Below are 27,496 nucleotides of genomic sequence, written 5' to 3'. Positions count from 1 at the left end.
CAATAAGGATTTCTTTGTACAAACGGATGCCTCCTTAATTGGAGTTGCCGGATATTGTTATCAGATTAATGAGGGTGAGATACGACATTTAGGTTATGTCAGCCGGTTACTGAAATCATATGAAAAGTCGTATACATCCACTGAATTAGAAGTCTTGGCGATTCTTTTCACTATTGACAAATTTTCATCCTTTCTTCGAGGAAGGCATTTTGTGGTGATATCAGATCATAAGTCACTCACGTGGTTGGAGTCAGCCCACACGTGGAATGCTAGACTCACTAGATGGTTTTTGCAACTCCAGCAGTATTCTTTCGAAGTGCGATATTGTAAGGGTTCCGATAACCAATTGGCGGACTTGCTCAGTCGCACGTTTCCGGATAATTCAAACTCTGTATTTCGAATAAATCAAAACCAGGCGTTGTTTCCAGGAAAAATAGTTATATCCAAAGAGGAAACTGTTAAGTCCCAGCGGGAGGACTCTCAACTCAAGGAAATAATAGATTACCTGGAAGGAAATGGTTCAGTGGTCAATCCTCGTTCCAGAACTTGGGATCAAACCTATTGCTTGTTTGATGAAATATTATACATACGAGATTACCATGATCATAAGAAGCTCAGAATATGTATACCGGTTATCTTAATTGGTAAAATACTCATAAGTTGTCATGATGATGCGGGACACTTTGGGGTGGCAAAAACCTTGGCAGAAGTCTATAGGTTGTTTTTCTGGTAAGGAATGAAGTCAGATATCAAGTCTTTTGTTAAGGATTGTGAGATTTGCCAGCGTACAAAACCCAATAAGCATCCTTCTAAATTCGTTGCGAAATCACATAACACAGATAAACCTGGTCATGTGTTATTCCTTGATTTGCAAGGACCTTTCGCCTTAGGGCCGAAAAAAGAAAGGTTTCTGTTTACCGTCCTGGATTCAGCTTCCAGGTTTCTTGTGGCTTATCCAATATCAAATAGTAATTCGAAGATGATACTTAACAAGTTGGAAAAAAAATATTTCATTCACTTGGGAGTCCCTCGACGGGTTGTCACAGATAATGGGCCCCAATTTAAATCTAAGATGTTTCAGGAGTCCATGAAAAGGTGGGGAATTGATGTAACTTATGTCCCTACCTACCATCCGAGTTCTAACATGGTCGAGAGGTATCACGAAGAGCTTAATCGTTTAATGAGGGTTTTGTGCACCACGAATCACTCAAGGTGGTCAGATTATCTACAGGATGCTCTGCACCTGTTGAATAATTCCATATCTTCTCAAACCGGTTTTACTCCTAGTGAGTTACGCCTAAATTTGGAAAGAAACTTTATTGATTTTGGTCCCGGAGGGTTGGGTATGAACAATATTTCTTGGAATTCTAAATTGCTTATGGCGGATTTAAGGAGTAAGGAATTACGAAAAGGCCGATTAGAGAAAATAAATTTAAAGACAGCTAAAAGATGCAGTATCAAGCTGGGAGACTTGGTATTTGTAAAAAATCATGCTCCTGGAAATTTGGGTGACAAAATCATTAAAAAATATTGTAATTTGTACTATGGACCGTATCTCTGTGTAGAGAACTTTAAGGATTCCACGTTGAAATTAGTAGACTGTATCACGAGGGATTTATTAGAAAATCAATCCATCGAAAATGTGAAACTATGGTTGTGCTCTCAGGAGAAAATGAAGCAATGGTTGACAAAGGTAAAGGGGGTCAATATGCTTTACTCAGGTGTGATTGATGAAAGGTTGCAGGAACTTGACTCACACGTTCAATTCGTGAGTGAGCCTGCTTATACAAATCAAGAGTGAGGTGTACTGTTCAGAAATGACGCATATAGGTCAAGTAGATGATCACCTGCGGCGGGCTAATATGGCCAAGTAGGAGGGATTCAGCGGCGGACTGGAGTATGCTAGTTGGGAACTACAATTACTAACAATAGTAAGAGTTGTGAAGATAGGAGAGTTAGACAAATTGCAGAGTAAGCTATTCATTTGCAGGTTTGGGCATGTGTCATTGAAAAAAAAAATTAAGGGATTACTTAGAATGTTGATGCCCAGTTTTGTCCGGATTCGAAATATCAGGTTATAATTGCCTTGTTAGTCCAAGTGGAATCTTGCCTGCGGCGAGCTGTGGAGCCAAGTGAGCAAGGTTTTGCGGCGGGACAGCACGCGACTGATGGGTCATAGACTCACTCAATACCTGATGAAATTTGCAATCATGTGGTGACCAGGGCGACATGAGCATTCCCTTCCTGTGAAATTCATACAGTGTTCTTGTTGTAAATAGTATGATGTTGTTGATTCTTTGTGATTATGAGAGTAAATGTTCTATGTTCAGTTGAATATTAATCTATTGTAAGAATGGTTTAGATGGGTTCGGCCTTTAGTTGGGCGCCAACTATGACAATATTTGGCATGGCTGTAACATTTGTAAAGTGAATTAAGGCCGATTGTGCCGAAATTGCCGATAGATGGCATTTGAGTGTTAAATTTACCTTGAATCGAACATTAGTACGAAGATTTGACAATAGATGGCCTCAAGGTACGTTATGTGAAAATTAACACGAATGTTTGTATAAGTGATATAAATAAGATTGTATTGTGCATACATCAAAAAATAATATTTAAATTAGATTATGAACATTTAAAATATATCGCAATTAGTAACTTGCGTTTTGGTATTGCAACAAAAGAAAAACTTTCGTCAACGCCGGAAGACGGCGCAATATTAGTGAACTGGTTAGAGGAACGGGTCATCGCACCCGTTACCTGTGCACAAGCGGTGGATTGGGAAGAGCAGGAATCGGAATCGAAGGAACGGTTCAGGACTCGGTCCGGGAGAGGAAAGAATCTTGGTGGATGTAAAAAGGAATTGGACGAAGCATCAATGGATATCGAACATAATGGGAAGTGTTAAGTGAATCCATATGTCTTAAATTGTTCAGGAAGGACTGTTCGTGAAAAATCTCGATGAGTATGGATTCTCCATTGTGTCTAAAGATGGATATTTTAAATTAAACATAACGGAAATTTCCCCGATGGCATCTGATCCGTAAGTACTGTTTTGATGTCATTCCTTGCATCACAGTTACAAGAATAGGAAGAATTGTGATCTACACCCAAATTCTTTCTCAAATATAATAATGCTAGCATCCGTGTGTCACAAATGGCCATAATTCGTGTGCTTTCTTTGTTTTAAGATTTGGCGGAAAACTTGGCGTCCGTGGCAGCCATATTGGAAAAAAGTAAATAAGAACGTTGAGAAATTTTACTTATAGTCGTTAAAGAAGGTTAAAGGTCTCTGACGTATGTCTTTACGACAAACTTTGATGAATGATTCAGTTGTGGTTTTGTTTGGATAATACAATGCCAGTATTTGAAACAGATATAATATTTCGGTAGGAAAAATAATAATTTGTACTTGGCAATTGACATGTATGAAAAATACTTATTGTCCAATACAAGTTTGTTTATGTGCTAATGCAAATAAATAGTTGTAGTCAAAGCAGTATTCCTGACTCCAAATTGGCATTTTGTATCCAGGCATGTTTGATGTAAGTTAAATGGTATTATGTTAATAAGAATATTTCTTTCAGGATGGAAAGATTCATCTCGCTCTGGTCTCATAAGTCGATAAACTGAACTTCCATTTCAGCAAGGGTTTTATGTTAAATTCTACTGTTCTGGGTTGGGGTGTACGGAAAGCTAGCATACTTCCCCCCCCCCCCCTTTCCGGTTAAGCGGAACTGCTGAATTTTTTTTTAGTTTACGAATTTCATCCATCAGTGGAGATTAATTGTTTTGTTTTTCTTTCTAAAAGCCTGCGGGAATTTAAGTTAAAGGTAAGGGCTAGGGGTGAGCTTAATTCATTTGCAGAGCTGTTCATTCTAACCGGTTGGTCACCATATGTGTTATTTTAGACGTTGATTTTTTTTTTAACTTGGAGCTTTAAGGGTATGATCTCACGTTAACAATCACAATGCTGCGTATCCGTGCGTTGCTTGACGGGTGAATCCAAAGTGCGGTGGCTCTATGAATTTTTTTTTAAGGAGAATTTAGGTTTGGGAAATTTTGTAGTGCACTGCATGAGGATAAATAGGAACGGTAAAGTCTCGTCTGCCTAGTCTCGTCATACAAGAAATAGCATGAGTATAGTCAAAGTATTAATTAATCTAACCTTTGTAATTGTCATATTGTCACAATATGCCATGGAATGTGTGTATGAGTGAGAGATCGAGTGAAAGAGGGCAAGATGTACTGTGTATTTATCTGTGCTTTAATATATGTGTATATTCAGAACCACCGTAGTATTATGTAACGTCATTTCAGGTACTTAAAATCAAATCCTCCTAGGTTTATTCTTGGTAACTCCGACTGTAGGCACTTATCCTGACCGTATTATAATTCATGTAATGTTTAATCCGCGTGACAGGTGTCACGGGGAGCGATTCTGCGTTGCTTTGTCGTCGTTGCTTAGTTCAGTTTAGTTAATTTAGTGCGTAACAATATATATATATATATATATATATATATAAATATATATATATAAAAGAATACCCCTCCTCGTCATTCACACTTTTTTCAACTCTTACACTTTTTCAATTTTTACAGTATTCTCAGTTTATCACGTTTGGACAAACACAAACACCCATTCCTTACCCGGGACTCGAACTTGAAACTCCTGGCGTTGAAGCGTGCTGTGCTAACCAGTCCGCCACGGAGGTTTGACCACAGGTTCCGGCTGTGGGATTCATGAGTATTACCGTGCAAATTGTTCATGACTATCTTCATTAATTTTTCTCTTACATCCTATGTGTTTTTAAGAGATGGGTTTTTATGTATGCTGGTGCAGAAGTTGTCAACAGCTTGTTTTGAGTTTTCTTTTAATTCTTAAAGCTCTTATTGGGTCAAATAAAGTGCACGAACATGAAAATGGAAAATTTGCACGGTAATACGCATGGATCCCACTGTACAAGGAAAGGACTTTGAAACAGCTGCATAAGATTAACAAGAATATGAACCTAACGCACAATGCTTGAAGAGTAGCATAACACAATAATAACTGGAAATGTATATTTAACAGATAATGAAAAACGTGACTAGTGCTCAAATAATTACACACAACGACATAAAGCTACTACTCTACTACCGTGCGTTTGTTTTCACTCCTGGCCGAGATAACGCGTGACTGTAGAACGGCGGGGTACGACCCATGACGTCCCGCTTATTTTTACGCACATTATCTCTAGTATGCAGAAAGCTTATATTGCATAGCGAGTACTATACGGCGTACGCTTTTAGAAGGAACATGAGTTCGGCCAATACCCGGCCAGTGCTACTGCGCCGTTGCCAAACTAACTGCTAGCGCAAGGAAAGGACAGAAGATTCGCGATGTATCCATTATTTTGATAATGCATGTACAGTATATATGAGTACAGTGAAATAATATACAGTATACCCTCGTTAACACGAATCCCAAGGGACCGAAAAATCAAGAGTTCGTGTTAAAAAAAAAATCGTGCTAACCGGGGACTCAAATTTTATTGTTGCAATGCAGTTCTTTCTACACATTAACCATTTACAATACTTATTTTGTATGTCACCATAGAAAACACTACTACATTAATTATTTTTTTAAAAAAAGTACTCACAGATCATTTTCTGGTGAAAAACAGTTCTGTATGTGTTGTGATGACACAGATTCCCAGGATGCGGTGATAGTTTTTATTGTATCAAGCACACTCCTACTTGGGGTTTCAGTCTTCTACGTTTTAAAGAATAGAAAAACACATCGGAACACACAACTGAATTTGTTGGTTAAATACGTATAAGCTCATTGTTGACGCGGTGATGGCGATTGTCGAGCAATTGCACCCAAGTTTTAATATTTATGTTACTCGTACTGGCTATGTTTTAAAGAATAGAAAAATACCTTTGAACACATTGTGATCTTAATCTGTTGGTTACAATACTGTATAAGTTGATTGTTGGCAAGATGATAGAGATTGTTGAGCGATTTCTTACATACCTAGCAGAGGAACGACAGAGGAACAACAAAAAAAAAATATGAAAAAATTTGAAAGTTCGTGTTAAATGAGATCTAATGACACAACGGACTGAAAAACAGTTCGTAATTCGTGGTAACCGTAATTCGCGTTAACCGATTAAACTTTCTATAAGATATAATACATCCCTGCCGGGACCAACATTTTGTTCATGTTAACCGAGTGTTCGTCTTAAGCGAGTTTGTGTTAACGAGGGTTTACTGTAGTGAATATTTCTACACAGGATTATAATATCATATCACTGTAGCATATACGAGAAACCCATACCTGAAAGAAGCTCTCGTCGTCTTCCTCGGTCTCCGTGTCACTCATTTCACTCATTTCCGAGTCACTCTCCTGGAGGTTAATGATTAGATTTTGCACCCTTGGTGCCTGTACTACTGGTGCTAGGTTTCGAGAGTGACATTACTTAAAATAAAAAGAACACACGGAACACACATTATTGTACGAAAGGGCTGTATTTAATCTTTCCACAAACTGTTCTTTGTGGCGCACGAGTGAACGATAAGCGAATAATTTTACATCAGCCTTGCTACGAAAACGCTGAACTCAAACTGACCCAGACTTTCAATGTTCGAGAACAATGAAGGGTCATTGTTTATATCGAGACGAATTTAACACCCACAGTTTTCCTTAGACACAACAACTCAGCTGCTTCAACACGGTGGCAATGAAAAAAAAAAGGCTGAAGGAAATGAAAGGTGACGTTTCCCTTGTTTCTTCAAGGAACGATAACTCCGTCTGTAGGCGACGGAAATTCATGGGACTTGGACAGTCAGGTTCAAAATGTCTTTCCCCATCTTATGATGAACCTTAAAGTGGCGAGTTTTATGAAAACATCTTGCGCGCAAGAAAAATACAGAACACGGCTTTTAACTTCCGCGCCGCAGTCTCCTAACTGTACAACGTTGCACTCCTGCCATTGGCTCATTGCCACGCACACCCTCTACGTGGCCCCTCCCTATATCGCTTCTAAAAGCGTGCGTCGTATAACCTGTGCCATAAGAGTTGTTCAAAGTGATGGCCAACTGCATTCACACATTCCCGGCATATTTTAATCAAATTTTTATTTACACGCAAAAGTTCTTCTTCCGTATTTTTTCTAAGTTCTGTTCTTATGTTGTCTTTCAGTTCATCTATAGTGTGGGGATGGTTTCTATAGATTATTTTGAAGGGTCCCTACAAATTATAAATTGCCACCAAACGTCTCGATATGATTCGGTCTTCATTTCACTTAAGTCTCATGCATAAAAAATCTATGTTTTAACGCGAATTTTTCGGCTGGCATTCCAATGATCTCACAATCTTATTAAACACACACAAACGCACACTGGGATTACACAGAAAGAAAAAACGAATACTGATGTGATCTGGACAAACGCGCACACATGCACTTAAATTAACCCTTTACTGGAAGTATGTGTCTGACAGACACGCATGGTTTTTTTTCTCGTTGTGCTGGCATCCCTGTATGTTTCTGTGAAGCGAGCTCCTCAATACCTTCATATTTTTTTTTCTTAGTTTGGTGGTGTGATTCATTGTTGTCGGTCGCGCTTGTGTGTTAGCTGATAAGAGCTTTTTTGTAACCTACCGTGTCTGAGAGGCACATACTTCCAATAACGTAAGTTTTTTTGCGTGTCCCTTGGACACATACTTCCAGTAGTGGAGTTTTCTTGCACACAAGTATTATTGATGTTGATGATTAGAACTTAGTTATAATGGAGGAAGGACCTTCTACATCTAGGAAAAGGAAACTAAGCGATGTAGCGAAAGTGGGTGAACCCAATTTTTGCGCCAAGGTTTCAAAAATGTGGGAAGAAATGGAAGAAGAAGACGGGCTAGAAGAGGAGATGGAAGATCTATTTTCTGATGATGATTCCGATGTGGACTCCATGTTCATTCTTGTGACATATGGTTCTTCCACTGATGATGAAGATTGTCGAAATATCGAAGCTAGTATTTCGTCTGTAAGTTGCAGGACAAATAAAGAGAATGACGTTCCAGCTTTCTTTCAAGGTAAGGAAGGATATTCTTGGGAATCTAAAGAACCAACAAAGACTAGACGTGTTCCTCGTCAAAATATAATACGAGGAATTCCAAGCTTGACAAAGATTGTTAGAAATTTAGGTGAAAATCCTCAAATGGAAGATATTTGGTCTCTAATTTTTGATGACGACATTATTGATCATATTCTGTTGTGGACAAATGTAAAATTAGAGAAAACAAGAATTAAAGTCAAAGAGCATCAAAAGAGCAATTACAGACCAACTCATAAGTGTGAAATAAAGGCATTTTTAGCTCTTTTTATGCTTACATCAATTTGTAAGTCTGGACATGAGGATATGGTTTTCCTATTTTCTACTGATTCTATGGGTAGACCCATATTTAGATCAGCTATGTCAGTGAAGCGTTTCTAAATTTTGTTACACTGCCTCTGATTTGACGACTCTGAAACAAGAGAAACACGGAAGGAGACAAACAAAGTTGCATTTTCATAAAAAAAGAAAAGTTTTTCTCAATAATAGTTAGTTTTTCTTACGTAGCACTTGCGTTGTGTATGTATTTTGAAATAAATTTTATAATATTAGATTATAAGAATAAATCTATGTAATACTTTGCAAGGAAACAAAAGTTTCGGCGTTCCGTGTCTGTCAGACACATACTTCCAATTATGTAATAAAAAATCATACTTCTTGTTAAGGGTTAAACAGAAAAATTACTCCTCCACGCTAAAACGAACAGAACTGTACTGATAAGCGAGCAACAATTTCGTCTGCAACGCTAGCTTCAGATAGCTTGTGCGCTCTCATACAACGTTTGCATGTCAATGCGATGGCGTTCTCTTCAACAGAATGGTCAAGAACAACAACACTGTAACAGCGCTGGCAACTTGCGTATGACGTTTAATCCATAAAGACGCCCGCATGGGTAAAACTTTCATTTTTTCTATGTTCAAACTTAATAAAATTAGGTTAATCATTGAAGATATTATTATTTACATGCTTTGAAACAATTAAAATTCGGATTTAAGAAGCAAATTTCTTCTGGGTATTTTCTACCCAGCGCGCGTTCTGCTGGGTTAACAATGTCATGAAAACAACTTGCAAACAGAACAAATATGTCAATCAAAATTTGATCAAAATATTTCATGAATGTGTGAATTCAGTTGGCCATCGTTTTGAACAACTCTTATAACACAGGGTAGTACTCGTTATGCAATATAAGTACATTTTTCTGCATGCTAAAGATATGTGCTTAAAAATAAGCGGGACGTACGGGTCGAATCTCGCTGTTCTGCAGTCAGGCGCTATCTCGGCCAGGAGCCAAAACGAAATAGCTGTACTTACCTTAAGAGCTGACGAAACTAATCGTATAGTGTGTTGTTTATTATCATTCACTTCACAAAGCAGCAGTATGTATGCAAGATCAACCAGTTTATAAGTGACACCTATTCCACAAATAACCTAAGTACGCATATTCCTCTCTTGAAAGGTTGAAAGCTGATTCTTGTTGCAATCGTGGCTTGGAATGATAAAACAATTTCACATCGACTTCCTACCAAGATGGCGAAACGAAGCTTATAATTTCTAAACGGGAGCAGGGACAATAGAATATGGACATTAAAAATGCATGTGAAGGTGTGGTACACCTTCGTTCCGTTCTCAGCGCTTGTAAGATCGCAGACGCCAGGCGGTATGCACTGTGAAGTGATTTGATATTGATCTGGAATGAAATGAGTTTCTTCCAGTTTTCATAAAAGTCAAGACGCAGAATGTGGATTGTGTAATATTTTGTAAGAGCTCATACTTCGAATGGGAACGAACAAATGAGAGAGAATTCAAACAGGCACACAAGACAAAAATATTGATTTCTCTTTACTTGCAAAATAGTTGAAGTTATTTTGTGCAGAAGTTAAGAAAGTTTTCGTTCGAAAGATTAACTCAATGCTGATTTTGTCATTTAGCTTCGTTTTCTGCCACCTTTGGTTAATCGCGACTATAAAGATGAGTGATGATACGATGAGATTGATGAAGAGACACTCACAAGGAACATCCATGCCGAGGCTGGGAGTCGAACCCAGGGCCTGTGCTAACCACTCCGCCACGCAGGTCGGCATTTGTTCGAAAGAGAAAACAATAATAATAAATCATCATCGATCCAAAATGCACTCATACTACCCCCTCAAGACAAACTCAGGAGGCCGCCGTCGAGAGAACATAAAAAAGTATATTTTCTTTGCATTATATCCCTACCAAAAGAATTCGAAGTACTGCAGACATATTGCTTAGCTTAGTTTGTCTGTTCTGCTGTAAATATTTTCGCACGCGTAGCATACGGTTGACCTTTCTTCTTCGAAGAGTTAGATGAAAATTTTCGTATTGTAGATTGTAGCCTTGTAGATTTTCAAATTTTCAAATTTTCCACAAGAGATTTCAGGAAATCGATTTTACCTCGGGATGAGGAAATCTGCGAGTACAAAGCTCGTTTTGAGCACGTTTGGCAGGAAGACGAGTGGTTTGGACGACAATGTACCTAAATTCCACACACCCCCACACACACATACGTATTTCTTATCCTGATTCACATATATCTACGTGTATATAAAAATATATTCTCTCTGCAATAATTATATTACAAATATTAAATACGTAATATATAAAAAAATATTGGTTTAACAAGGGGGACAAATTTTTCATTCGCACGCGCAAACATTCTAAGCTTCAGCTCCAAAAAGACAAATTATATACATGATGTACGTACAATGAACAGCACAACTAACAGCACTCATACATGCATAATATCTCACTCACTCTGGTTGTTACCATAGCCATAGTTCTTGGAACAATTCAGAACAACTTAAAAAGTGATTTTAGATTGGATTCACGCAAGTTGCAAGTACTTAGATTTTTATGCTCACAAAGAATTTGCATCAATCAGACATGTGGTCCACTCGACGAAAACTCCATACTCCGTGTAGTCGAAAACAGCTATCGAAGTATCCCATATAAGCCACGGAAGCATGGGTTCGAGAGAACCCGACCTCGTATTGCAATGCACTTTGCGTGTTCCAAAATGTGACGGTAACTGGCCACTTGCAACTGGCAAAACTGGAAAAATTATAATTATACTCTGTCTCAGCTAACTGTGGAGCAGGCAAACGAAAACAAGTCACTGCGCAAGTAGTGACGCGAGACGGCTCCACCAATGAACACGCGAGAGGGAACGGTGTTGCTTGAAGGAAGGGAAAGTGACCAGCTTTTGAGCAGCGTGTACAGCTGATTAAATCACTAATTTAAATCACTAAAAATTAATAATGTTTACAATAATGTACATAAGGATTTTGTAGATATCAGAAACACTTTTGGTGCAACGTACATTAATCTCGTAATCGTTTAATAGTGATTATTAGGTTCTAACATAGGAAAATAAAGGAAATAAAATATATATAAAAAAGGTGTGAAGCTCATACGAAAGAAATTGAAAGCACAGGATTAAATAATTTTATGGGCAAAAATAGCAAACATTTTGTGTAGAAAAATATACAAAATACTAATCATGTTAAACCGTGTCAATGTCATTAAACTGTAAATAAACATGGCAGCTGATATTTTTTCAAACTATCATTAAAAAATCTCCAAAATTCAGCTACAAAGACTATAAAAATATTTAAGTTAGTATTTTAAGTTACAATTATATAGTACATGCGGAATGTTTTATTTTCACTGGAAGAAAAGTTACTGAAATTCTTATTAGTTTGATTAACACTCAACAAACATTTTCATAGTAATTACAGTATCAGAAATATGTATGTTTACGTAGATTTTTTATTTGCTTTAATCAAACTGTTCAAATATTTTACAGGGCCGTTTACTAGAAAAAGCCTTTCTATAAAAAGCATATATGTATGTATGTGCATGGTGCCAAAAACCATGCAAGCAATTTTAAGCGTGTTTTTTTTAAAAAATCGATTTAAATAAAAAATCAACAAAAAATATTTTTAAAAATAAAAATCATAATTTTTTATCCACCCTGACTGAGAGTGAATATTCTGGTGGGGGGAGAGGGGAGGCAGAAAGTGTTTTCCCCCATACTTACTTTTACCAGATAAACAATTATCTGTGATTATATCTCTGAATATTATATCTTTAAGAACAAACCGCGATATTATCGACCAAGATAAGATAAATTTCCTATGTGATTTATATGGTACAGAGATTGTAGACTTTCAGTTAGTAACTTGTCATCAATTTATTATCGCCTCTGTCAATATTGCTCTTGAATGTTTTTCATGTGTTAGTCTGTCTTTGGAAGTGAGGAATCTAACAAGAGTAGTAAGGTACGTATGGACATTATAATGTGGTTTCAAATTAGAAAAATAATTTAAGTAACTGGGTTACCACTATGACCTGTTAAAACATATTTTTTCAAAAGTTTGAGAGCAGAAAATAAATATTATTATATGTGCATGCAATTGGGGTTTTATATTATAATTATATCATTGTATATAGCCGCAAATACGTACAATGAAGATGGGTGATGATTAGATGAAAAGAACACCCATGCATTGGCTGGTACTCGGTGGTGAGTTTAAGGCGCTAAGCCTTAAGATGTAAGAACGACGCGTATGGTATTGGCATGCATAATATACAGACAGTCCAGAATTCATCAATATTTATTTAACTGGAGATTATCAATATTCATAGTGTTTAATAATTCTATCAAATTTGGTCTACAAGTTCCAAACCTTGTTAATAAGATATTATGATTGGCGACGCTGAAAAATACCAATACGTATGATTTTTCTTACAGAACAAAAATGGCTCATCAACAGCAATATTTATCACGTAGAATGCTGTTAATAGTGTTAGTTGTAATTGTGTCCTCGACAGTATATGTTCTACATAAAAGATCACAAAATGTGAGTATATTTGTATATTTTTCTTTTAATATAATCTTCCGTCTAAGGAGCTCTGTCTTCATCTTGTTCTCCTTCCCTGTCTTCACTTTCTATTTCCTCCTTTCTCTCTCTCTCCCCTCACTATCTTTCCCTCTCTCAAACATACACAGGCACACACACTGTAATATGTAATATAAAGTTCTTAAAGTTTAATATTCTTGAATATTTTCATAGGTTTGAAGGTGGGGAGTTTGACTGCCAGAATAACGGTCTGCTTGTGTGCAATTATTCCTTCAAGCGTTGCTGCCAGCCTTTAATTCTCCTCCTCTCCCTAGCTATGTACATGACCATCGGCAGGAAATTTGGTAGGGTTCAAAGGGTTCAACAATGATTTTATTGTCAATGTATTTATTATTGTCATATCCTTGTAGAGAATTGTCTATTTGATAAACCAATAGATTCTACTTATTAAACATAATTACAAAAATATAATAAACAATTTTGTTTAACCCACTGTTATAGATATTCGGTAAAACTGTGTTTCTATTTTTTTCACACTTTTCATTAACTTTTATACACTTCGTAAAGAACATCTTCGAAACTTAAGGGAAAATCTTAGTCATGCAATTTACGTTGTTTGACTTCTCACATCAAAATCTTATTGTTTGAAATTTTGAAAATTCATTGTTTATTTATTGTTTGTATTAAGTAGAAGAGTATGAAAGCTTGAAGTTCTCATTAGGTTCTTGCATTTTACACTAATTTGTGCAAGCTTTGTTCAGCAGCTCTTCTGCTCCAATATTATTTAGCTTGATTTCTGCTATAGAAAATAATAAACTTTTCTTACTTAAAAATAAAAGCAGGACGTCAATCCTGTCTGTCCACGTCTAGCCCTGTTCTTCCTGTATCTATTTGTTATAAAGACTTTAAGGAAGAAGTTTTCTAAATTTGTAAAGAACTTGTCTTTCGTTGGAAATGATTTGCCGTTATTGATTTCGGTTGTTGTCTCCTTTTTCAGGTATTTGTGAATAAAGACACTGTACTGTTAAAAATTACACAACTTATGGATCAGTCCGATAATACAGAAGACGAATACCTCGCACATATTTTGGATGAACAGAAGAAATCCATAGTACAGGAATTAAAACGTAATTCAATACCTATTCGAGGTAGGTCAAGAGAATCAAATTTAAATATCTATTTACTTTAGGCGTCCTCCTCCGTGGCCGTGCAGTATAAGGTGCTGTGCTTTGGACTCCGACTGCGGGACGGCATGGGTTCGAGTCCGCCTGGGTTCAGTCTCTGGTTTATATAGGACCGGTGGCAACCCACCATCGTGTGGAAATTGGGGAGCTACGAGTGAGTAGTGTAATTCGGTATCGGAAATCTCCTATAACTGCTGAGGGTTCAGCCTGCTGACCCAACGTCACCCGATTTACGGTTGAAGAACTCCACACCCCTAGGTAGGATTTTGCGAGAGAGACTTGCGGTCGGGAGATAGGCCAAGGCTCTTCAAGGGCCGTCGAGCCACGGATTATTATTATTATTTACTATAGATGCATGAATTAAACTTCTTTTGCCTCCAGAGTTACAAGATTTTTCCCATTCTATTTTTTGCTTGTATATTTCCAATAAAACAGAAATTGTACATGGGACCTATGCACATGGTATGAACTGTCACTACATTTAATTTATATTGTACTATCATACTTTACCAACCATATCATCATGATACAAAGGGATTCGTGCCCTACCTGGAAAATAAATGTTAACCTGAAATTATACATTTCATACACATAATTTCATTTCAGTCACAGTAATGTACCTATATGTTATAACACGAGTGTTCCAGGAACCTGATAATTTCCAACTGAGTATTTTTATTTCTTGCAGGGTCAACGCTATTATGGGGGAAATATACCCCGTTTGTATAAAAATACCTAGCTTGTTCCTCCCTAGTAAATTTCCTGCTGCGTCCTTGCATATCACCTGTAACTCCAAATTATCTTTCATTTTCTTAAAATTGTGATTAGTCTTATCGGTCAAATCTCTCGTACGATAATACTACAGTACTACTCTCCATATGGAGAAATATTTTACATATTTTACCTTGCTGATTGTATCCATGTGGGATATGGTGTTGTAAAAACCAAACACAAACACACAACTCTATTACATATCGCGAGGGCATGGGCGAGGATAGAATGTGAGGCTGACATCCATTCTTGAAATTTGAAATCTCAATGTGAATCGATACAAAAACTTCAGGCGTATGTCAGTAAAATATTATCAAATTTAAATAATACTTATAAAAATTACTAATTACGTACTAATGTTAGGATTAACACAGTGTTTTCTCAATAGTCTATAATGTAAATTTTCGTTTTTTTATTTAGTTTATTCGTATCTTTCCATCTCTTGGAAGCAATTTAATTAACCTTGATTGTAATTTTCTTTCAAGATCGAATCAATATCATTTTGATCCTTTATCGAAAGGCTTTGGGACAATAGGCCGGTACCGTCTGCCTGTTTGGTAATCCGGTACTATATATTAACGTCAGTTGTAAGACTTTTCCATATATTCGTTTTCAATTATTTATCAGTGACCCACCTAAACGTTTATTCTGCTTTGCGATTTAAGCCATTCTATTTTATTTTAGTTTCTTCGGATGGGAATTTTCTTCCGACATAACGATCTCCGCCCGACGTTACTGATAACTACTATCACAACACCATTTACCGTAATCTGAATGCACGCACCAACCGTAGCGGACGCTAAAAACGGTGAAGAGCCAACAAAACGACTGAATGCTACGAATTGCTGGTGCACGATGTGACAACGTTCAGGGTGTATTTGTTGCATAGTGCAAGCGAAAATCACATATTCGATACGAGAAATAATTTTACTCATAGCTTATTTATAGCGGCATGGCTTCTAAAATCAAGATTCATTGATTGACTTGGTGCTTTAATTGATTTGATTGAGTTGGAGTTATAAGTCCACTTTATGTACAGTAAGGTTAATCGGAACTGGACCTACAGTTTAAAGTGAGATACGAACCACTATGTACAGTGGGATCCATGAGTATTACCCTGCAAATTGTCCATCACCATGTTCGTGCACCTTATTTGACCCAATAAGAGCTTCAAGAATTAAAATAAAACTCAAAACAAGCTGTTGACTACTTCTGCACCAGCATACATAAATATTCATCGCTTAAGAACACACAGGGTGTAAGAGAAAAATTAATGAAAATAGTCATGGACAATTTGCACGGTAATACTCATGGATCCCACTGTACCTCCACCGGGTATCGAACCCGTGACCCCTTGTTTACAAGGCGATGACGCTTCCACTGCGCCATCGAGGAGGCCCTTCTAAAATCAGACTGCTGCCGCCCGTTTCATTTAAAATATTAAATATTTGACGCATTTACTCAAATTGTAACGTTTAAATATAATTTATAACCGTGCATAAAAACGTTATGTTGTAGTTCTATCGCCCCTAAAATTAGCCTTTTCCATCTACTTTTCTCCCTTCTATTTATTACTATATTAAGCTCCATGGGACACTGCATATTGCACAGTGATTCAAAACCCCACTTTAAACTGAAGTTCCAGTTCCGATTAGCTTCTAGCATAAAATGGACTTAAAACAAACTAACTAATTAACTAATTAAATTATACGTTGTACATTCCTTATACCAGTCATGATATTGAAACTTTTCAACCTTCCTAAATTTATTTTATGTTGCTTTCTTCCCGAAACTCATAGAAGAATATAATTTAATTAGTATAAGTATATTATCAAAAAAATCACATTACCTTCAATTGACGCATGAACTAAGAACTTGAGAAAGACACTCATGTGTAGCATGGAAACGTAATCAATCAAAGACAGGAATCCACAGAAGGCAAAGTAGCTAAAGTGTAAATCACCCTTCTGTAAACAAGCCGTCTCACCGATTCGATGTATCACTGAACACGGAGACCTTCCAGCACGCATAGAACTCGCCATGTTGAAAGTGGCACAACTTCCTTGCTGTTCACATGATAATTTTTAGAAAATAACCAATGTTATAAAATATCAATATGTACACAAATCTCTAAGCTCATTGAAAGTTACAATGCATATTCCTACAAAATGCTCACACTTATCTTGCCTTGCCATGTCACCAAGTTATTTTACGAAGTGCACTATATTTGGCGGAACAAAAATCGTTATTAGGGTGCTTGTCAAAGTTTCCAACCGCAATAAATTTACGAACTTTTTTTGTCTTGTTTTGATCATCATCATCAATATATTTATTGAACTTACAGCATTGCATATGGCTGTTTATGCCCATTATATATTTTAATTACTTAAGATACAATTTACATAAAATCTAATAAAAAAAGTAAAGTTGCCCCCTGTGCTTAGCAGCACGCCATGAAGGCGTATAGGGGGTGTGGGGGTAACGCCCCACACTTTCTTGATCCGGCCGTTGGTTGGGCTGATGTGATCAGCATCACGCCCCTGACCGCCTTTACCCCCCAGGGTTTCCCCCAGGTACCCATGTTATTCGACGCTGGGTGGGCGCGGGGGCCGCTTCCAACGTTAGAAAAGTTCCCGGATTCTACAAACAAATTTCAAATACACTCCTATCTAACTAACTAACTAACTAACTAACTCTCTAGCCTTCTTAAACCCGAAGGTTCATGGCTGCAGCAACACAGGCCTTCCATCTATCCCTGTCTTGAGCAAGATCTATATACTCTTTTCCATCCTTACCGATTTCCTTTAGGTCCATCTCAACGTTGTCCCTCCATCTTCGTCTTGGCCTTCCTACAGGTCTTTTACCATCAGGTTTCCCAACAAGAATCCTGTGAACTCCTCTTTCCTCTCCCATTCGTGCCACATGGCCTGCCCACCTAAGCCATTTAATTATTCTAATAATATCTGAACATGAATACAAATTATGTACAAATAGCTAAAAACTGGAATAAAAACGACACTTTATCAGGATAATAAATTATAAATGCATCAAAAAGTTATGTACTTGTAGTTCTAAATTATGTAACCTTCTCCACTCACCTGTCTCCTCATCCCTTTTAGGTCCAAAGATTTTCCTAAGGATTGTATTTTCAAATACTCTCAATTTATGTTCCTCTTTCAATGTAAGGGACCAAGTTTCACACCCATATAATACTACAGGCAAAATTACTGTTTTGTATATTTTAACTTTTAGTTTCTTAGATATTAAACGAGAATACAAAAGTTTATGAAGAGAGAAGTAACATGCATTTCCTGAATTATACCTACTTTTTATTTCCTCTTTAATATAATTTTCATTTGTTAATATTACTCCTAAGTATTTGAATTTGGAAACTGGTTCAAACGAGTTGTTATCAATAATTAGATTTTGATTATTACCTAACACTTGGTTTCGGCCTGTAATCATATATTTAGTTTTCTCTTTGTTAACTTCCAAACCTATCTCCTATCTTTATCAAACCTTAGAAATATACATTACCATTTTATATAATTTTGTCTAAAAAAATGCAAGTAAAATATATTCAATTCGCATGCAAGAAAGAAACCAAATTTATGGGAAATGCAAGGTAACTTAATATACTATAAGGTAGCGCCATCCGAAAATTGCCGATCATGCACGAACGCGTGACGTCATGTGGGAGGATCGGTTATGCTCGGTGCCCCTTCGGTTATGTTCGTTCGGGGCTTGGCAGAAGCAAACGGCCGCTATCATTTCTATGCGAGTTTCAGAGAGGGGAAGTGTTTCATTACTTTGAGGGGTAAATATTAATTATCATACTTCGGGATGGTATTGAGGTATTCCTTTAATGATTAGTAACATAATTAAAACACGCCACTTTTAAAAGAGGGGAAAATTACACGTGCAAAAGTATTGTAAAAATTCATTTTTCTGAAACATGATCGATATATTACAAAGAAGGTTGTCCGTGTTCTAATTAGAATTTCAGATTTCATCATTTCATAAATCGTATTATGATTTTAATAAGAAACGTTGCATGCTGAAGAAGTATTGCATAGTGAAAGAGTTACAAAGAAAGAATTGATTGACAGATTTGATTTATTTTTGCCTTTCTGTCTTTCTTTAAATATGAAAGGAAAACCCATAAGAGTATCTCTTTCTTTGTTTCCACAAGCCGGCCTCCTTGGCGTAGTGGTTAGCACATCGCACTTCAACGCCAGAGATTTGGGTTCGAATCCTGGCTTGGGCATGGATGTTTGTGAGTGTTCATTCATCATTTCATCACTCATCCCTATCTTCGCAAATTAGCCAAAAGTGGCACAAGAAGCGAAGTAAAATGAAGCAAATCAATCAATCAATATTTGTTTTCACATATACTATCACATTTACTAAATTCTCAATTTTCCCATTAAGGACAAATCAATATCTTGCCCGATTGGATTCGAATCCGGGATCCCTGGCGTCGAAGCACGATGTGCTAAGCACTACGCCAAGGAGATCGACAGAGGCCTCCGAAGTACTGCGGGCTCACAGAACGTCACAGGAGTACTATCGGATTATAAATTATGGATATTAGAGTTTGGATAATAAATAAATAAATTATATAATCTATAAATAAAAAAAACACCCGTTCTTTATTTATAGAATCTCAAAGAGAGCGATAGTTTGCCAAACTAAAAAATAATCCTATCTTGTTCTCACGATAATAAAAATAGAAGGCATAATAAAAAATAAATAGGTAACTATAGATTGACACAGCATTGAATAAGATGAATTTTGATGTAACTCGTTTTTATGTGGTTCTACTGATTAACTTTTAATTGGAGTCCAAACTTGAATATCCGTAATTTCTAATCCGATAGTAGTCCGGTATAATCTATTTACAACATTTAACACAACGAAGTACAAATGCCTAATATTTAGTTTTCTGACTAAATAGTTCCTTCTTATTCATTCAGAACGTTGCAATTATTTCCAGGAACATTTCAAATTTTACATAACATCAGAAAGTATTAAAATTATACTGATATACTTAAAATCCAATCTTTACCATTCACCATAATGTAACTTTATTTTTGAAGTTATCAAGTGAAAGAAGCAATATACAATCTAGATAAAATTTTACTCTGCATTTGATACTTACTCTAAATTCGAAAGAATTCCCAACCTTCTTCATATATTTATTTACTGTACAATAATTTACGTACGGATCAAAGTTCCACATGCAAAAATTTTTTGAAAAGTTTTATGTGGAGGAAGAATGATGAAATAGTTTGTAGGATAGTAGTATCAGACTTTGAAAACGCAATTCCAGTTTGTAATTTGCAGATATTTTTAATTTCTCTGGTTCAAATTTGGCTGCAAGTTATCGTTGTCATAGTTCTAAAAAGTATTTTTTCGTATTAAGAACTTTACATACAAAGGCGTGCCGAAGATGAGTCAAAGTGTACAGTACTAATTTAACTAAGTTAACCTACTCGAAATACTTGATGAGTGCTAGGAACATCAAACTTAAATGTCTTAACCTACTAATTCAAGCCTATAGAAATAGATCTTTGATCACACGGTAAATGAAACGGTTTGAGAATATCGATGAAAATATCTTAGTTTAATTAAACAATAAAGGAGAAAAGTTACATGAACTCACAATGATTGACCGTGCAAGTGCACGAATTATTATTCGTTAAAGGACTTTGTCCGCAGATTTTCCATTTCCATTCCCATGTGTGTCTGAGTTGTATAACCGGAAAATATACTCCAAGGCTGATATGCGACACACATTTGTACATTAACGAAGTAACTTGCATTACACTAATCTTAGATCTTGCTCTTTTTGACAGAAATGTACTACAAAGAAATAATGTAACATCCATTGGTTTATATTGAGTACAAGGGTACAAAATTATTCACAATATATTTGTGAAATACCAAAATTGAACAAAGTTGCAAACATTTTAATGATAGGTGTAATAGTCACTTATGCAATATTTACCATCGTGCATACAATGCTATGTAACTCGAATTGAAGATGTACTAAGTGAATTTCATTTCGAATAGCGTGAAAGTTAGTACACGATCTTCGAAATGCCCATTTCCGACAACGTTTTTCACAATAATGTGAACATACAAATCACACTTCACATCTGTCTGTGTTAAATGAAATTGTTAATAATTATAAATCCGACTTAAATAAAATGTACTTAACAAATCAGTTAGGCTCACTACGTACTTCGCACTAGTTGAACACATTTTCAAGATATTGATGACTTCTCTTGTAGTACTGTCGGTTAGGTTACGTTCTAGATTTTGAACTTTTTTATTTGGTTAAAGCGGTTGAAAGAGGTTGTTTGTAATCTTTAATTTATTTGCTTCATTATGCAGATGTGTATTTCTCCTTTGTAATAGATCGAATATGTTTTCCAACAACGAAACATTGCTTGCAGTTTGTGTATATACCAACGTCTATATATTTTTCACTTTTTTGGCAGCATAGTCTTTAGCCTGTTTAGGGCACGTTTCCTTATTGCGTGTCTTTCGTAGCGTACAGCTCTGCAAACCTTATCAGCACGTCCTACAAGCGAAGCATATTGTGAAGATAAGTGTTTAGGAGAACACCATTTCCTCGATTATTTGGTACTAAAGTAATTGGATGTAATTTTAGCGATGGCACTGCAGTTGGCTTCAGCACGTTCTTTGGTGGAAAATACAGAAATTCTGCTTTTAGATCTCGCACATACGTAGTCTTCTTCACAATAATTGGCACTGCACACTTGCATTTTTTACATTTCGTCTACAAGCATGTTTACTTACGCAATTATCGACTGGAAATCTATGATATTTTATGTCAGTTCCTTTAGTTTTCTACTTATAGTTTTCATAGCTTGCTACAGCACAATTAGACATGATTGCAGTCTACAAGTACAAAAATACAATAAAAATAAATCGAACGCTACGAAATCAACAACCTTCTTGTTCCGATTTTTGCGACGTGTTAGTAGCTAAATGTACCCCGCACCAAACTTACTGCACATAGCAACGAGCACCGTCAAACCCGATCCTCCCAGATGACGTAATGCATACGTACTTCACATAGCAACGAGCACCCCCTGGGGAAATGATTACTGGTGCATAGAGTTAACCATAAAGGTGAAGCAATAAGTACAAAAGAAAAAGCATTGGGTTTAAAGTGAGACGTCATTTGCGGCAGCGTATCCCATATTACAAATTGGCCGTTGTTTTACCTTACGTAATGATTCCTGTAACAACGCTGGATTTTCGTGTGGATTATTTTACTTCTATGAGTTTGCAGTGCTTTCTGCATGCACGTGGTTTTGTTTACAGAAGATCTTAGGGTTGGTGATCTGAACTTTACATAATTTATCATTAAAGTTACACTTTCATTTTGTGTTAGGAATAAAAGATGCTAATATTTAAGTTAGTGAGACTTACTGCACAGTTTATATATTATTATTATTGCCCTTAAACATCATGCACAAAGATCTGTGATATTCTCTCTAGCAGAAACCAACAACATAGTTGCCAGATCTGTTATATTCTCAACGTTTCGATCCGGATCGAATTTTCTCAGTGACGCCATCAACAGCCACGCTGGCAACTTCGTCCACTTCGAACCTCTGGCAGCACTACCCGGACACCTGATACGAACGAATGGCACGACCAGCCCCGCTGCATTAGACTTGGCAATGCATTTACTTAACTGCAACTACACGGGTCAAGGTGAGTTTATTTTGTTCAAACCTAGTAATCGATGAAAAGATTCTCTCGGGCTATCTACCAGGTGAGTTGTGGAAAAGATTATAAGCTTTCGAGAGCTAGCACACTAATGTTAGCTCTTGAAAGCTTAGAATCTTTTCCACAAGTCACTTGGTCGATAGCCCGAGAGAATCCTTTCATCATCCGTCGTCAGGATGATTACTTCTATTAATCGATGTTCGAATTAAATTTTATGTTTTGATAGGGGAAGCCATGCCATCATTTTTTTGAATTCAAAGGTGAACTATAAATGAGTTTGCAATAAATTTTCAAGAATATCCTATATCTCTTTCGAGGGAAAAATAATAATCATAATCTTTTAAGATAAACAAACACTACCAACTACAATATGTTGACTTGCGAAACAAGGCAATGTAGATTTCCCACTGTAATATATTTACCAGTAAGTTGCAAAAATGTTTAAATGAAGCCAAAACACTGTACTCTATTATGCTGACCTTAGGATGATGTTGACGAGATCTTTTAAATTTGAAACTATTTTGGTGAAGTGGAGGCTCATAAAGCAAAAAATCTCTAGTCGGTAGTGGAGAATGTGTGGAGCGTCTAGAATCGTTAGGTAACTATGAGAAGGGAGTCTGGTGGGGGGGGGGGCACACCCAGCTTCAACTAAAAACCAAAACTAAATTCTAAGAGCTCTAAACTTTATTACTTTTAATTACTGTTAGCAAGTTGGGCATTATTAATGTTTAATTCTTAATTATGTGTATTTATTTCCATAGTATTGCTGACCAAAGCTTCAGCTAAATGAAGCTCAAATAGTAGTGACATCTCTTATGTTATTAATTCAAATGTTTTCTATGTAATATAAATCCAGTTAAGCACAGAAACTTATTCATGCTCCATTGTTCGTCGTTTAGGTCAATATGTAAGCTTTCTAAAGCGATACAGATGGCTGAAATTCAACCCACGAGTGTTTGCATTCTGCAAGAACAACTTGGTCTTGTGTGTGTCGGATGATCACCTCACTCGGTTCTGCAACATGTATCCATTCCAGAGTATGAAGTTGGTCAGGTTTCCGTTGGAATATGCAAAGCCGCTCTTGAAGGAAAGCAGGCAAGGCAATGAGAACATACCTATTTGTTGTTGTTGTTGTTCTGTTTTTCACATTTGCGTTCTGATTCGTGAATGGTTGGCTTATTTGCTGAACCTTATTAAGAAGAATTTTAGTGACTAAATTCAGTAGGAATAAGTTAAGCAATTGTAAATACCTACTATAATATTCCAAATCCATTTTTATCAGGTACAACATTAAAAATATAAAAAGAAAATCATATATTTTTCATTATTTAATTTCTACAACAACTGGTTTCTTGCGTAGATATAACAAAGTGAAGTTTACGTGAAGGTAATTATTTGGGACCAGCAGGGTAGCCAGTGTATGACGCTAAAATTATACTTTTGGACATTTACCACACATACTGACTATTCTATCTATTGAAGGAAATGTTTCACATGGATGCTGTTGCTCTCAAAGTACAGTACCACGTGGTACTAGTTGCGTAATTTTCACATAAGAAATATCTGTACAACTTTCGAATTTCGTGTATGCGTTCCTCAATTTTCTTTATTTCATAGCATTGCTAGGCTTTATCATTGAATTTATAAATTAACAAATTACAAAAATTCAAATGTTAAAAGATTTTGGCCTCGAAGTTTGAATTGGTGAGGTTTTACTTATTTATCTTTTTCAGCCTCAATGTTCGTGTGGTTTACTTGATACGTGATCCTCGAGCCGTTCTCCTATCAAGGGCTAAGATGAAGTGGTGTAGGGAGGATTGCCTGAATCCCGACAATCTCTGTAACGAGATGTTTGAGGACTACCTAGCCGCTACGTCTATCATGGAGACTTATCCGGAACGCTTCAGGTAGTCTGTTACTCTTTCTTGTCCACTCTTGGACATCTCTGTAATTTGTGGAACCAGGGCCAAAATTTTCTGTTTGAAATTAAATATTAACTCCGCTATATTCGATGAGAGTTAAATGGAAGTCAAATTTTCGACATACTATTTTATAGACTTGACTAAGCCATTCAGAAAAATCTCAAAAATACCATTGTCACATAAGTGAACATCAGAAACCGTAAAATCCCTAAAGAACCTAAGTGGTGTTGCCTAACTTTTAAAAGTGAAAACGTGGACAACATTTTAAACGTTATCGCCACTCTTAAGTCACACATATTTGATGCTAATTCAGTATAACAAGATAACTCCCTGGTAATGCATGCATACCTGTCCTGTTCAAGCAATTCTGTCGTTGCCAATCTTGCCAATTTCCTTCAAGTTCGTCTTCACCTTAACCTTGACTTTCTGAAATGTTTCTTCTGTCAGGTTTCCAAACATACATCCTGCAAATATTTCCTTCGTCTCCCATGCGTCGAACCAGAGAGTATTTGCCACTAGGCTATCCTAGGCTGTAGCCTAGAGGCCCCAAGTTCAGGGGGGCCGCACAAAAATGGGACGTTGAAGGGCAGAACTGACAAAGACCATTATTAGAAATCCCTAATTTTGTGATAATAGCAAAATAAAACAACATGTGAGGTACTTTTCCTTGCATATTTCATGAAAGAAAGAAGGAGTGTCTAGCGTTTAAATAACTTCTTGCATCACAACCCTATTTTCACTACATTATTTTAACCAGAATGTAAGGCTGTATGGCAGACTGCAAAAGAAGCCGCTTGAATATAAACAATTGTTCCTCGAAGAAACGAATGTAAACATTTTGAAATTCAAGTGGAGGGATAATGACTGTTGAAATCAACATCCTTGTTTCTCAGTTCTCGGTCAGTGTGGCTACCGTAATGTAGTGTCGGTTTCTTTTCGTTTGGTGCGTCTGCGATATTAATGTTGTGTGGGGAAATGAATAGTGCAGTGCAAATGGAGCTAATAAACAAAAAGTGGAAAAGAAAAGCATATACAGAGCATGCAATTAGTGGAAGTGAAGTATCATGATAACAAAGCTGCTAATTATAATTAAAATAATAATAATAATAACAATGTCTGCAGGGATCAAAACAAAGGGTAGCCTATAGGCCCAAGTTTTATAAATCCCCTGCTTACAAGTTTGCCTGTCTACCGAAGTCTCCTTTATTTAAATATTCTAAATATATTACGATATAAATATGGTCGTGAAATTCAGTAGTATATAATTTTCTTCATTCATGTTTTCAGAAACCTGTTGCTACAGAATTAAAATCCGTGAAAATTTTGTAACATGTTTTATTGGGACTGAGAAGGTTAATGTATAATGATGGGAAGTGCAAATAGTCACATGTCAGTTCACCCATCACCAATATTTTCCCGAAATCCTTCACACTGACTATTTTGAGTTGGCAACCAGCCCTAAGTTTCACATGAAAATAGATATAATTGGAGGAAAGTTCATATAATTGCCAAAAATTTCTTTTTTGTACATTTGGAGTGCGGCGTGTGTGTAAGAGGTGACATTTTCGGAAAATACTCAAACGTCAACTTCTCATTCACGCAGTACATTCTTAAAGCCTAACAAGGCTCTGGCACTTGGATCTACTACAGCTGATCTAATTCTCTGTTCGGTTGTGTGCTGCCTTGTTTTTTGCCTCTATGTGTGCTGAGTGCCCCTATACAAACTCAGCTTTCAACAAATGTGTAAGTCAGCTTGCCCAGGCTAAAAAATACTTCCAGATATTACCACTCACATTGAGTGGTTGAGTGACTGCGTTTCCCAAACACTATATTACATAATAAGGAGGAGAGTGAAGACATTCAATTGTTTTAATTGTTGATTCAAATCAAATTAACATCTTAAAGGTCTTGTTTTCGTGTATTATGTAAAGGATATAAAATAGTCTTGGTGTTGATACAAGAATAGTAATTTTAACAATCAAACCAATAAAATTTACTGCTGAGGATTCACTTGCTTAGTGGATCGCGAAGCCCCTTTCCCATCTCTGTCGTCGTCAATAATGGAAAGGTTTATTTTAAGTGAATTAGTCGTTGTTCCCAACCATTTTCTATTTCCCAGGGTTATGCGATACGAAGATCTCTGCCTGGATGTCTATGGAGAGATGAAAGAGCTGTTCTCCTTCCTTCGACTGGAGTTTGCGAACAGCACTCTTGACTTTCTGAACACACACACAAAGGTGGACGGAGGAGGTTCCTACGACACCACCAGGAACACGCTGCGAACGGTTTTCAAGTGGAGAGAAAATATGTCTTTCGAACAGGCAGACAGTATCCAGAGAAGTTGCAGAAGTGTGATGGGCCTCTGGGGATACAAAATGGCGAACGACTCTGATCACTTACGAGAATTCTACCCGCTAGGAGATTACAGCTTGACATGAAGGTGAAACTGGGATTCAGTGCCGTGAACACACGAAGGAAACAAACGAATAGTGTATTGTGTGGATATGTTATGGTTTCATTACTTTAAAAATGTGAAAGCATATGAGGCGTTGCGGATACTTTGGGGGAATTCAACAAAGGGACATTGTGAGGTAAATGCGTTTCAAGTTGTGAGGCACAGGGCAAAATCAACAAAAAACTTTGGAAATCACGTAGGACACTTTGCGATCTATTGTTACCAAGTTTTTGTGGAGTTCGCACTGTGCCTGGCAACTTGAAACGCATTTTCCTCACAATGTCCGTTTGTTGAATTCGCCTTTCGTATCCGCAACGCCTCATATATTCTGTCCACGGAATTTCTGGAGCGAGTGAACGAAAGCATGTCTCTGCGCAAATAGTGACTCCAGAGGGCAATGGAAAATGGAAAATAATAA

General features: G+C 36.7%; 2 protein-coding genes across 2 annotated transcripts; both read left to right on the top strand.

The window, feature by feature from the left end:
- The first annotated feature begins 12,304 nt into the window (after positions 1 to 12,304).
- LOC145998372 (uncharacterized) lies at positions 12,305 to 24,460 on the top strand. The gene is made up of 5 exons (XM_083134780.1): positions 12,305 to 12,394; positions 13,974 to 14,124; positions 22,468 to 22,686; positions 23,601 to 23,801; positions 24,435 to 24,460. Exons 2-5 carry the CDS (start codon positions 14,019 to 14,021, stop codon positions 24,458 to 24,460), a joined length of 552 nt encoding a protein of 183 aa, XP_082990906.1. The 5' UTR covers positions 12,305 to 12,394; positions 13,974 to 14,018.
- Positions 24,452 to 27,094, top strand: LOC145998559 (carbohydrate sulfotransferase 1-like). Its single transcript, XM_083134987.1, has 2 exons — positions 24,452 to 24,608; positions 26,743 to 27,094. Exons 1-2 carry the CDS (start codon positions 24,499 to 24,501, stop codon positions 27,059 to 27,061), a joined length of 429 nt encoding a protein of 142 aa, XP_082991113.1. The 5' UTR covers positions 24,452 to 24,498; the 3' UTR covers positions 27,062 to 27,094.
- The last annotated feature ends 402 nt before the right edge of the window (positions 27,095 to 27,496 follow it).

Source organism: Lepisma saccharinum, chromosome 14 (assembly GCF_977018435.1).
Source record: "Lepisma saccharinum chromosome 14, izLepSacc3.1, whole genome shotgun sequence".
In the NCBI taxonomy this organism is placed as follows: domain Eukaryota; kingdom Metazoa; phylum Arthropoda; class Insecta; order Zygentoma; family Lepismatidae; genus Lepisma; species Lepisma saccharinum.
This window is presented reverse-complemented; position numbering and strand designations above follow the sequence as displayed.

Coding starts and splice junctions, on each gene's coding strand:
- LOC145998372 (XM_083134780.1), top strand. CDS start 14,019: ATGGATCAGTCCGATAATACAGAAGACGAATACCTCGCACATATTTTG. Junction 14,125..22,467: donor TAATTCAATACCTATTCGAG/GTAGGTCAAGAG, acceptor TATTCTCTCTAG/CAGAAACCAACAACATAGTT. Junction 22,687..23,600: donor CTGCAACTACACGGGTCAAG/GTGAGTTTATTT, acceptor TTCGTCGTTTAG/GTCAATATGTAAGCTTTCTA.
- LOC145998559 (XM_083134987.1), top strand. CDS start 24,499: ATGAAGTGGTGTAGGGAGGATTGCCTGAATCCCGACAATCTCTGTAAC. Junction 24,609..26,742: donor ACTTATCCGGAACGCTTCAG/GTAGTCTGTTAC, acceptor TCTATTTCCCAG/GGTTATGCGATACGAAGATC.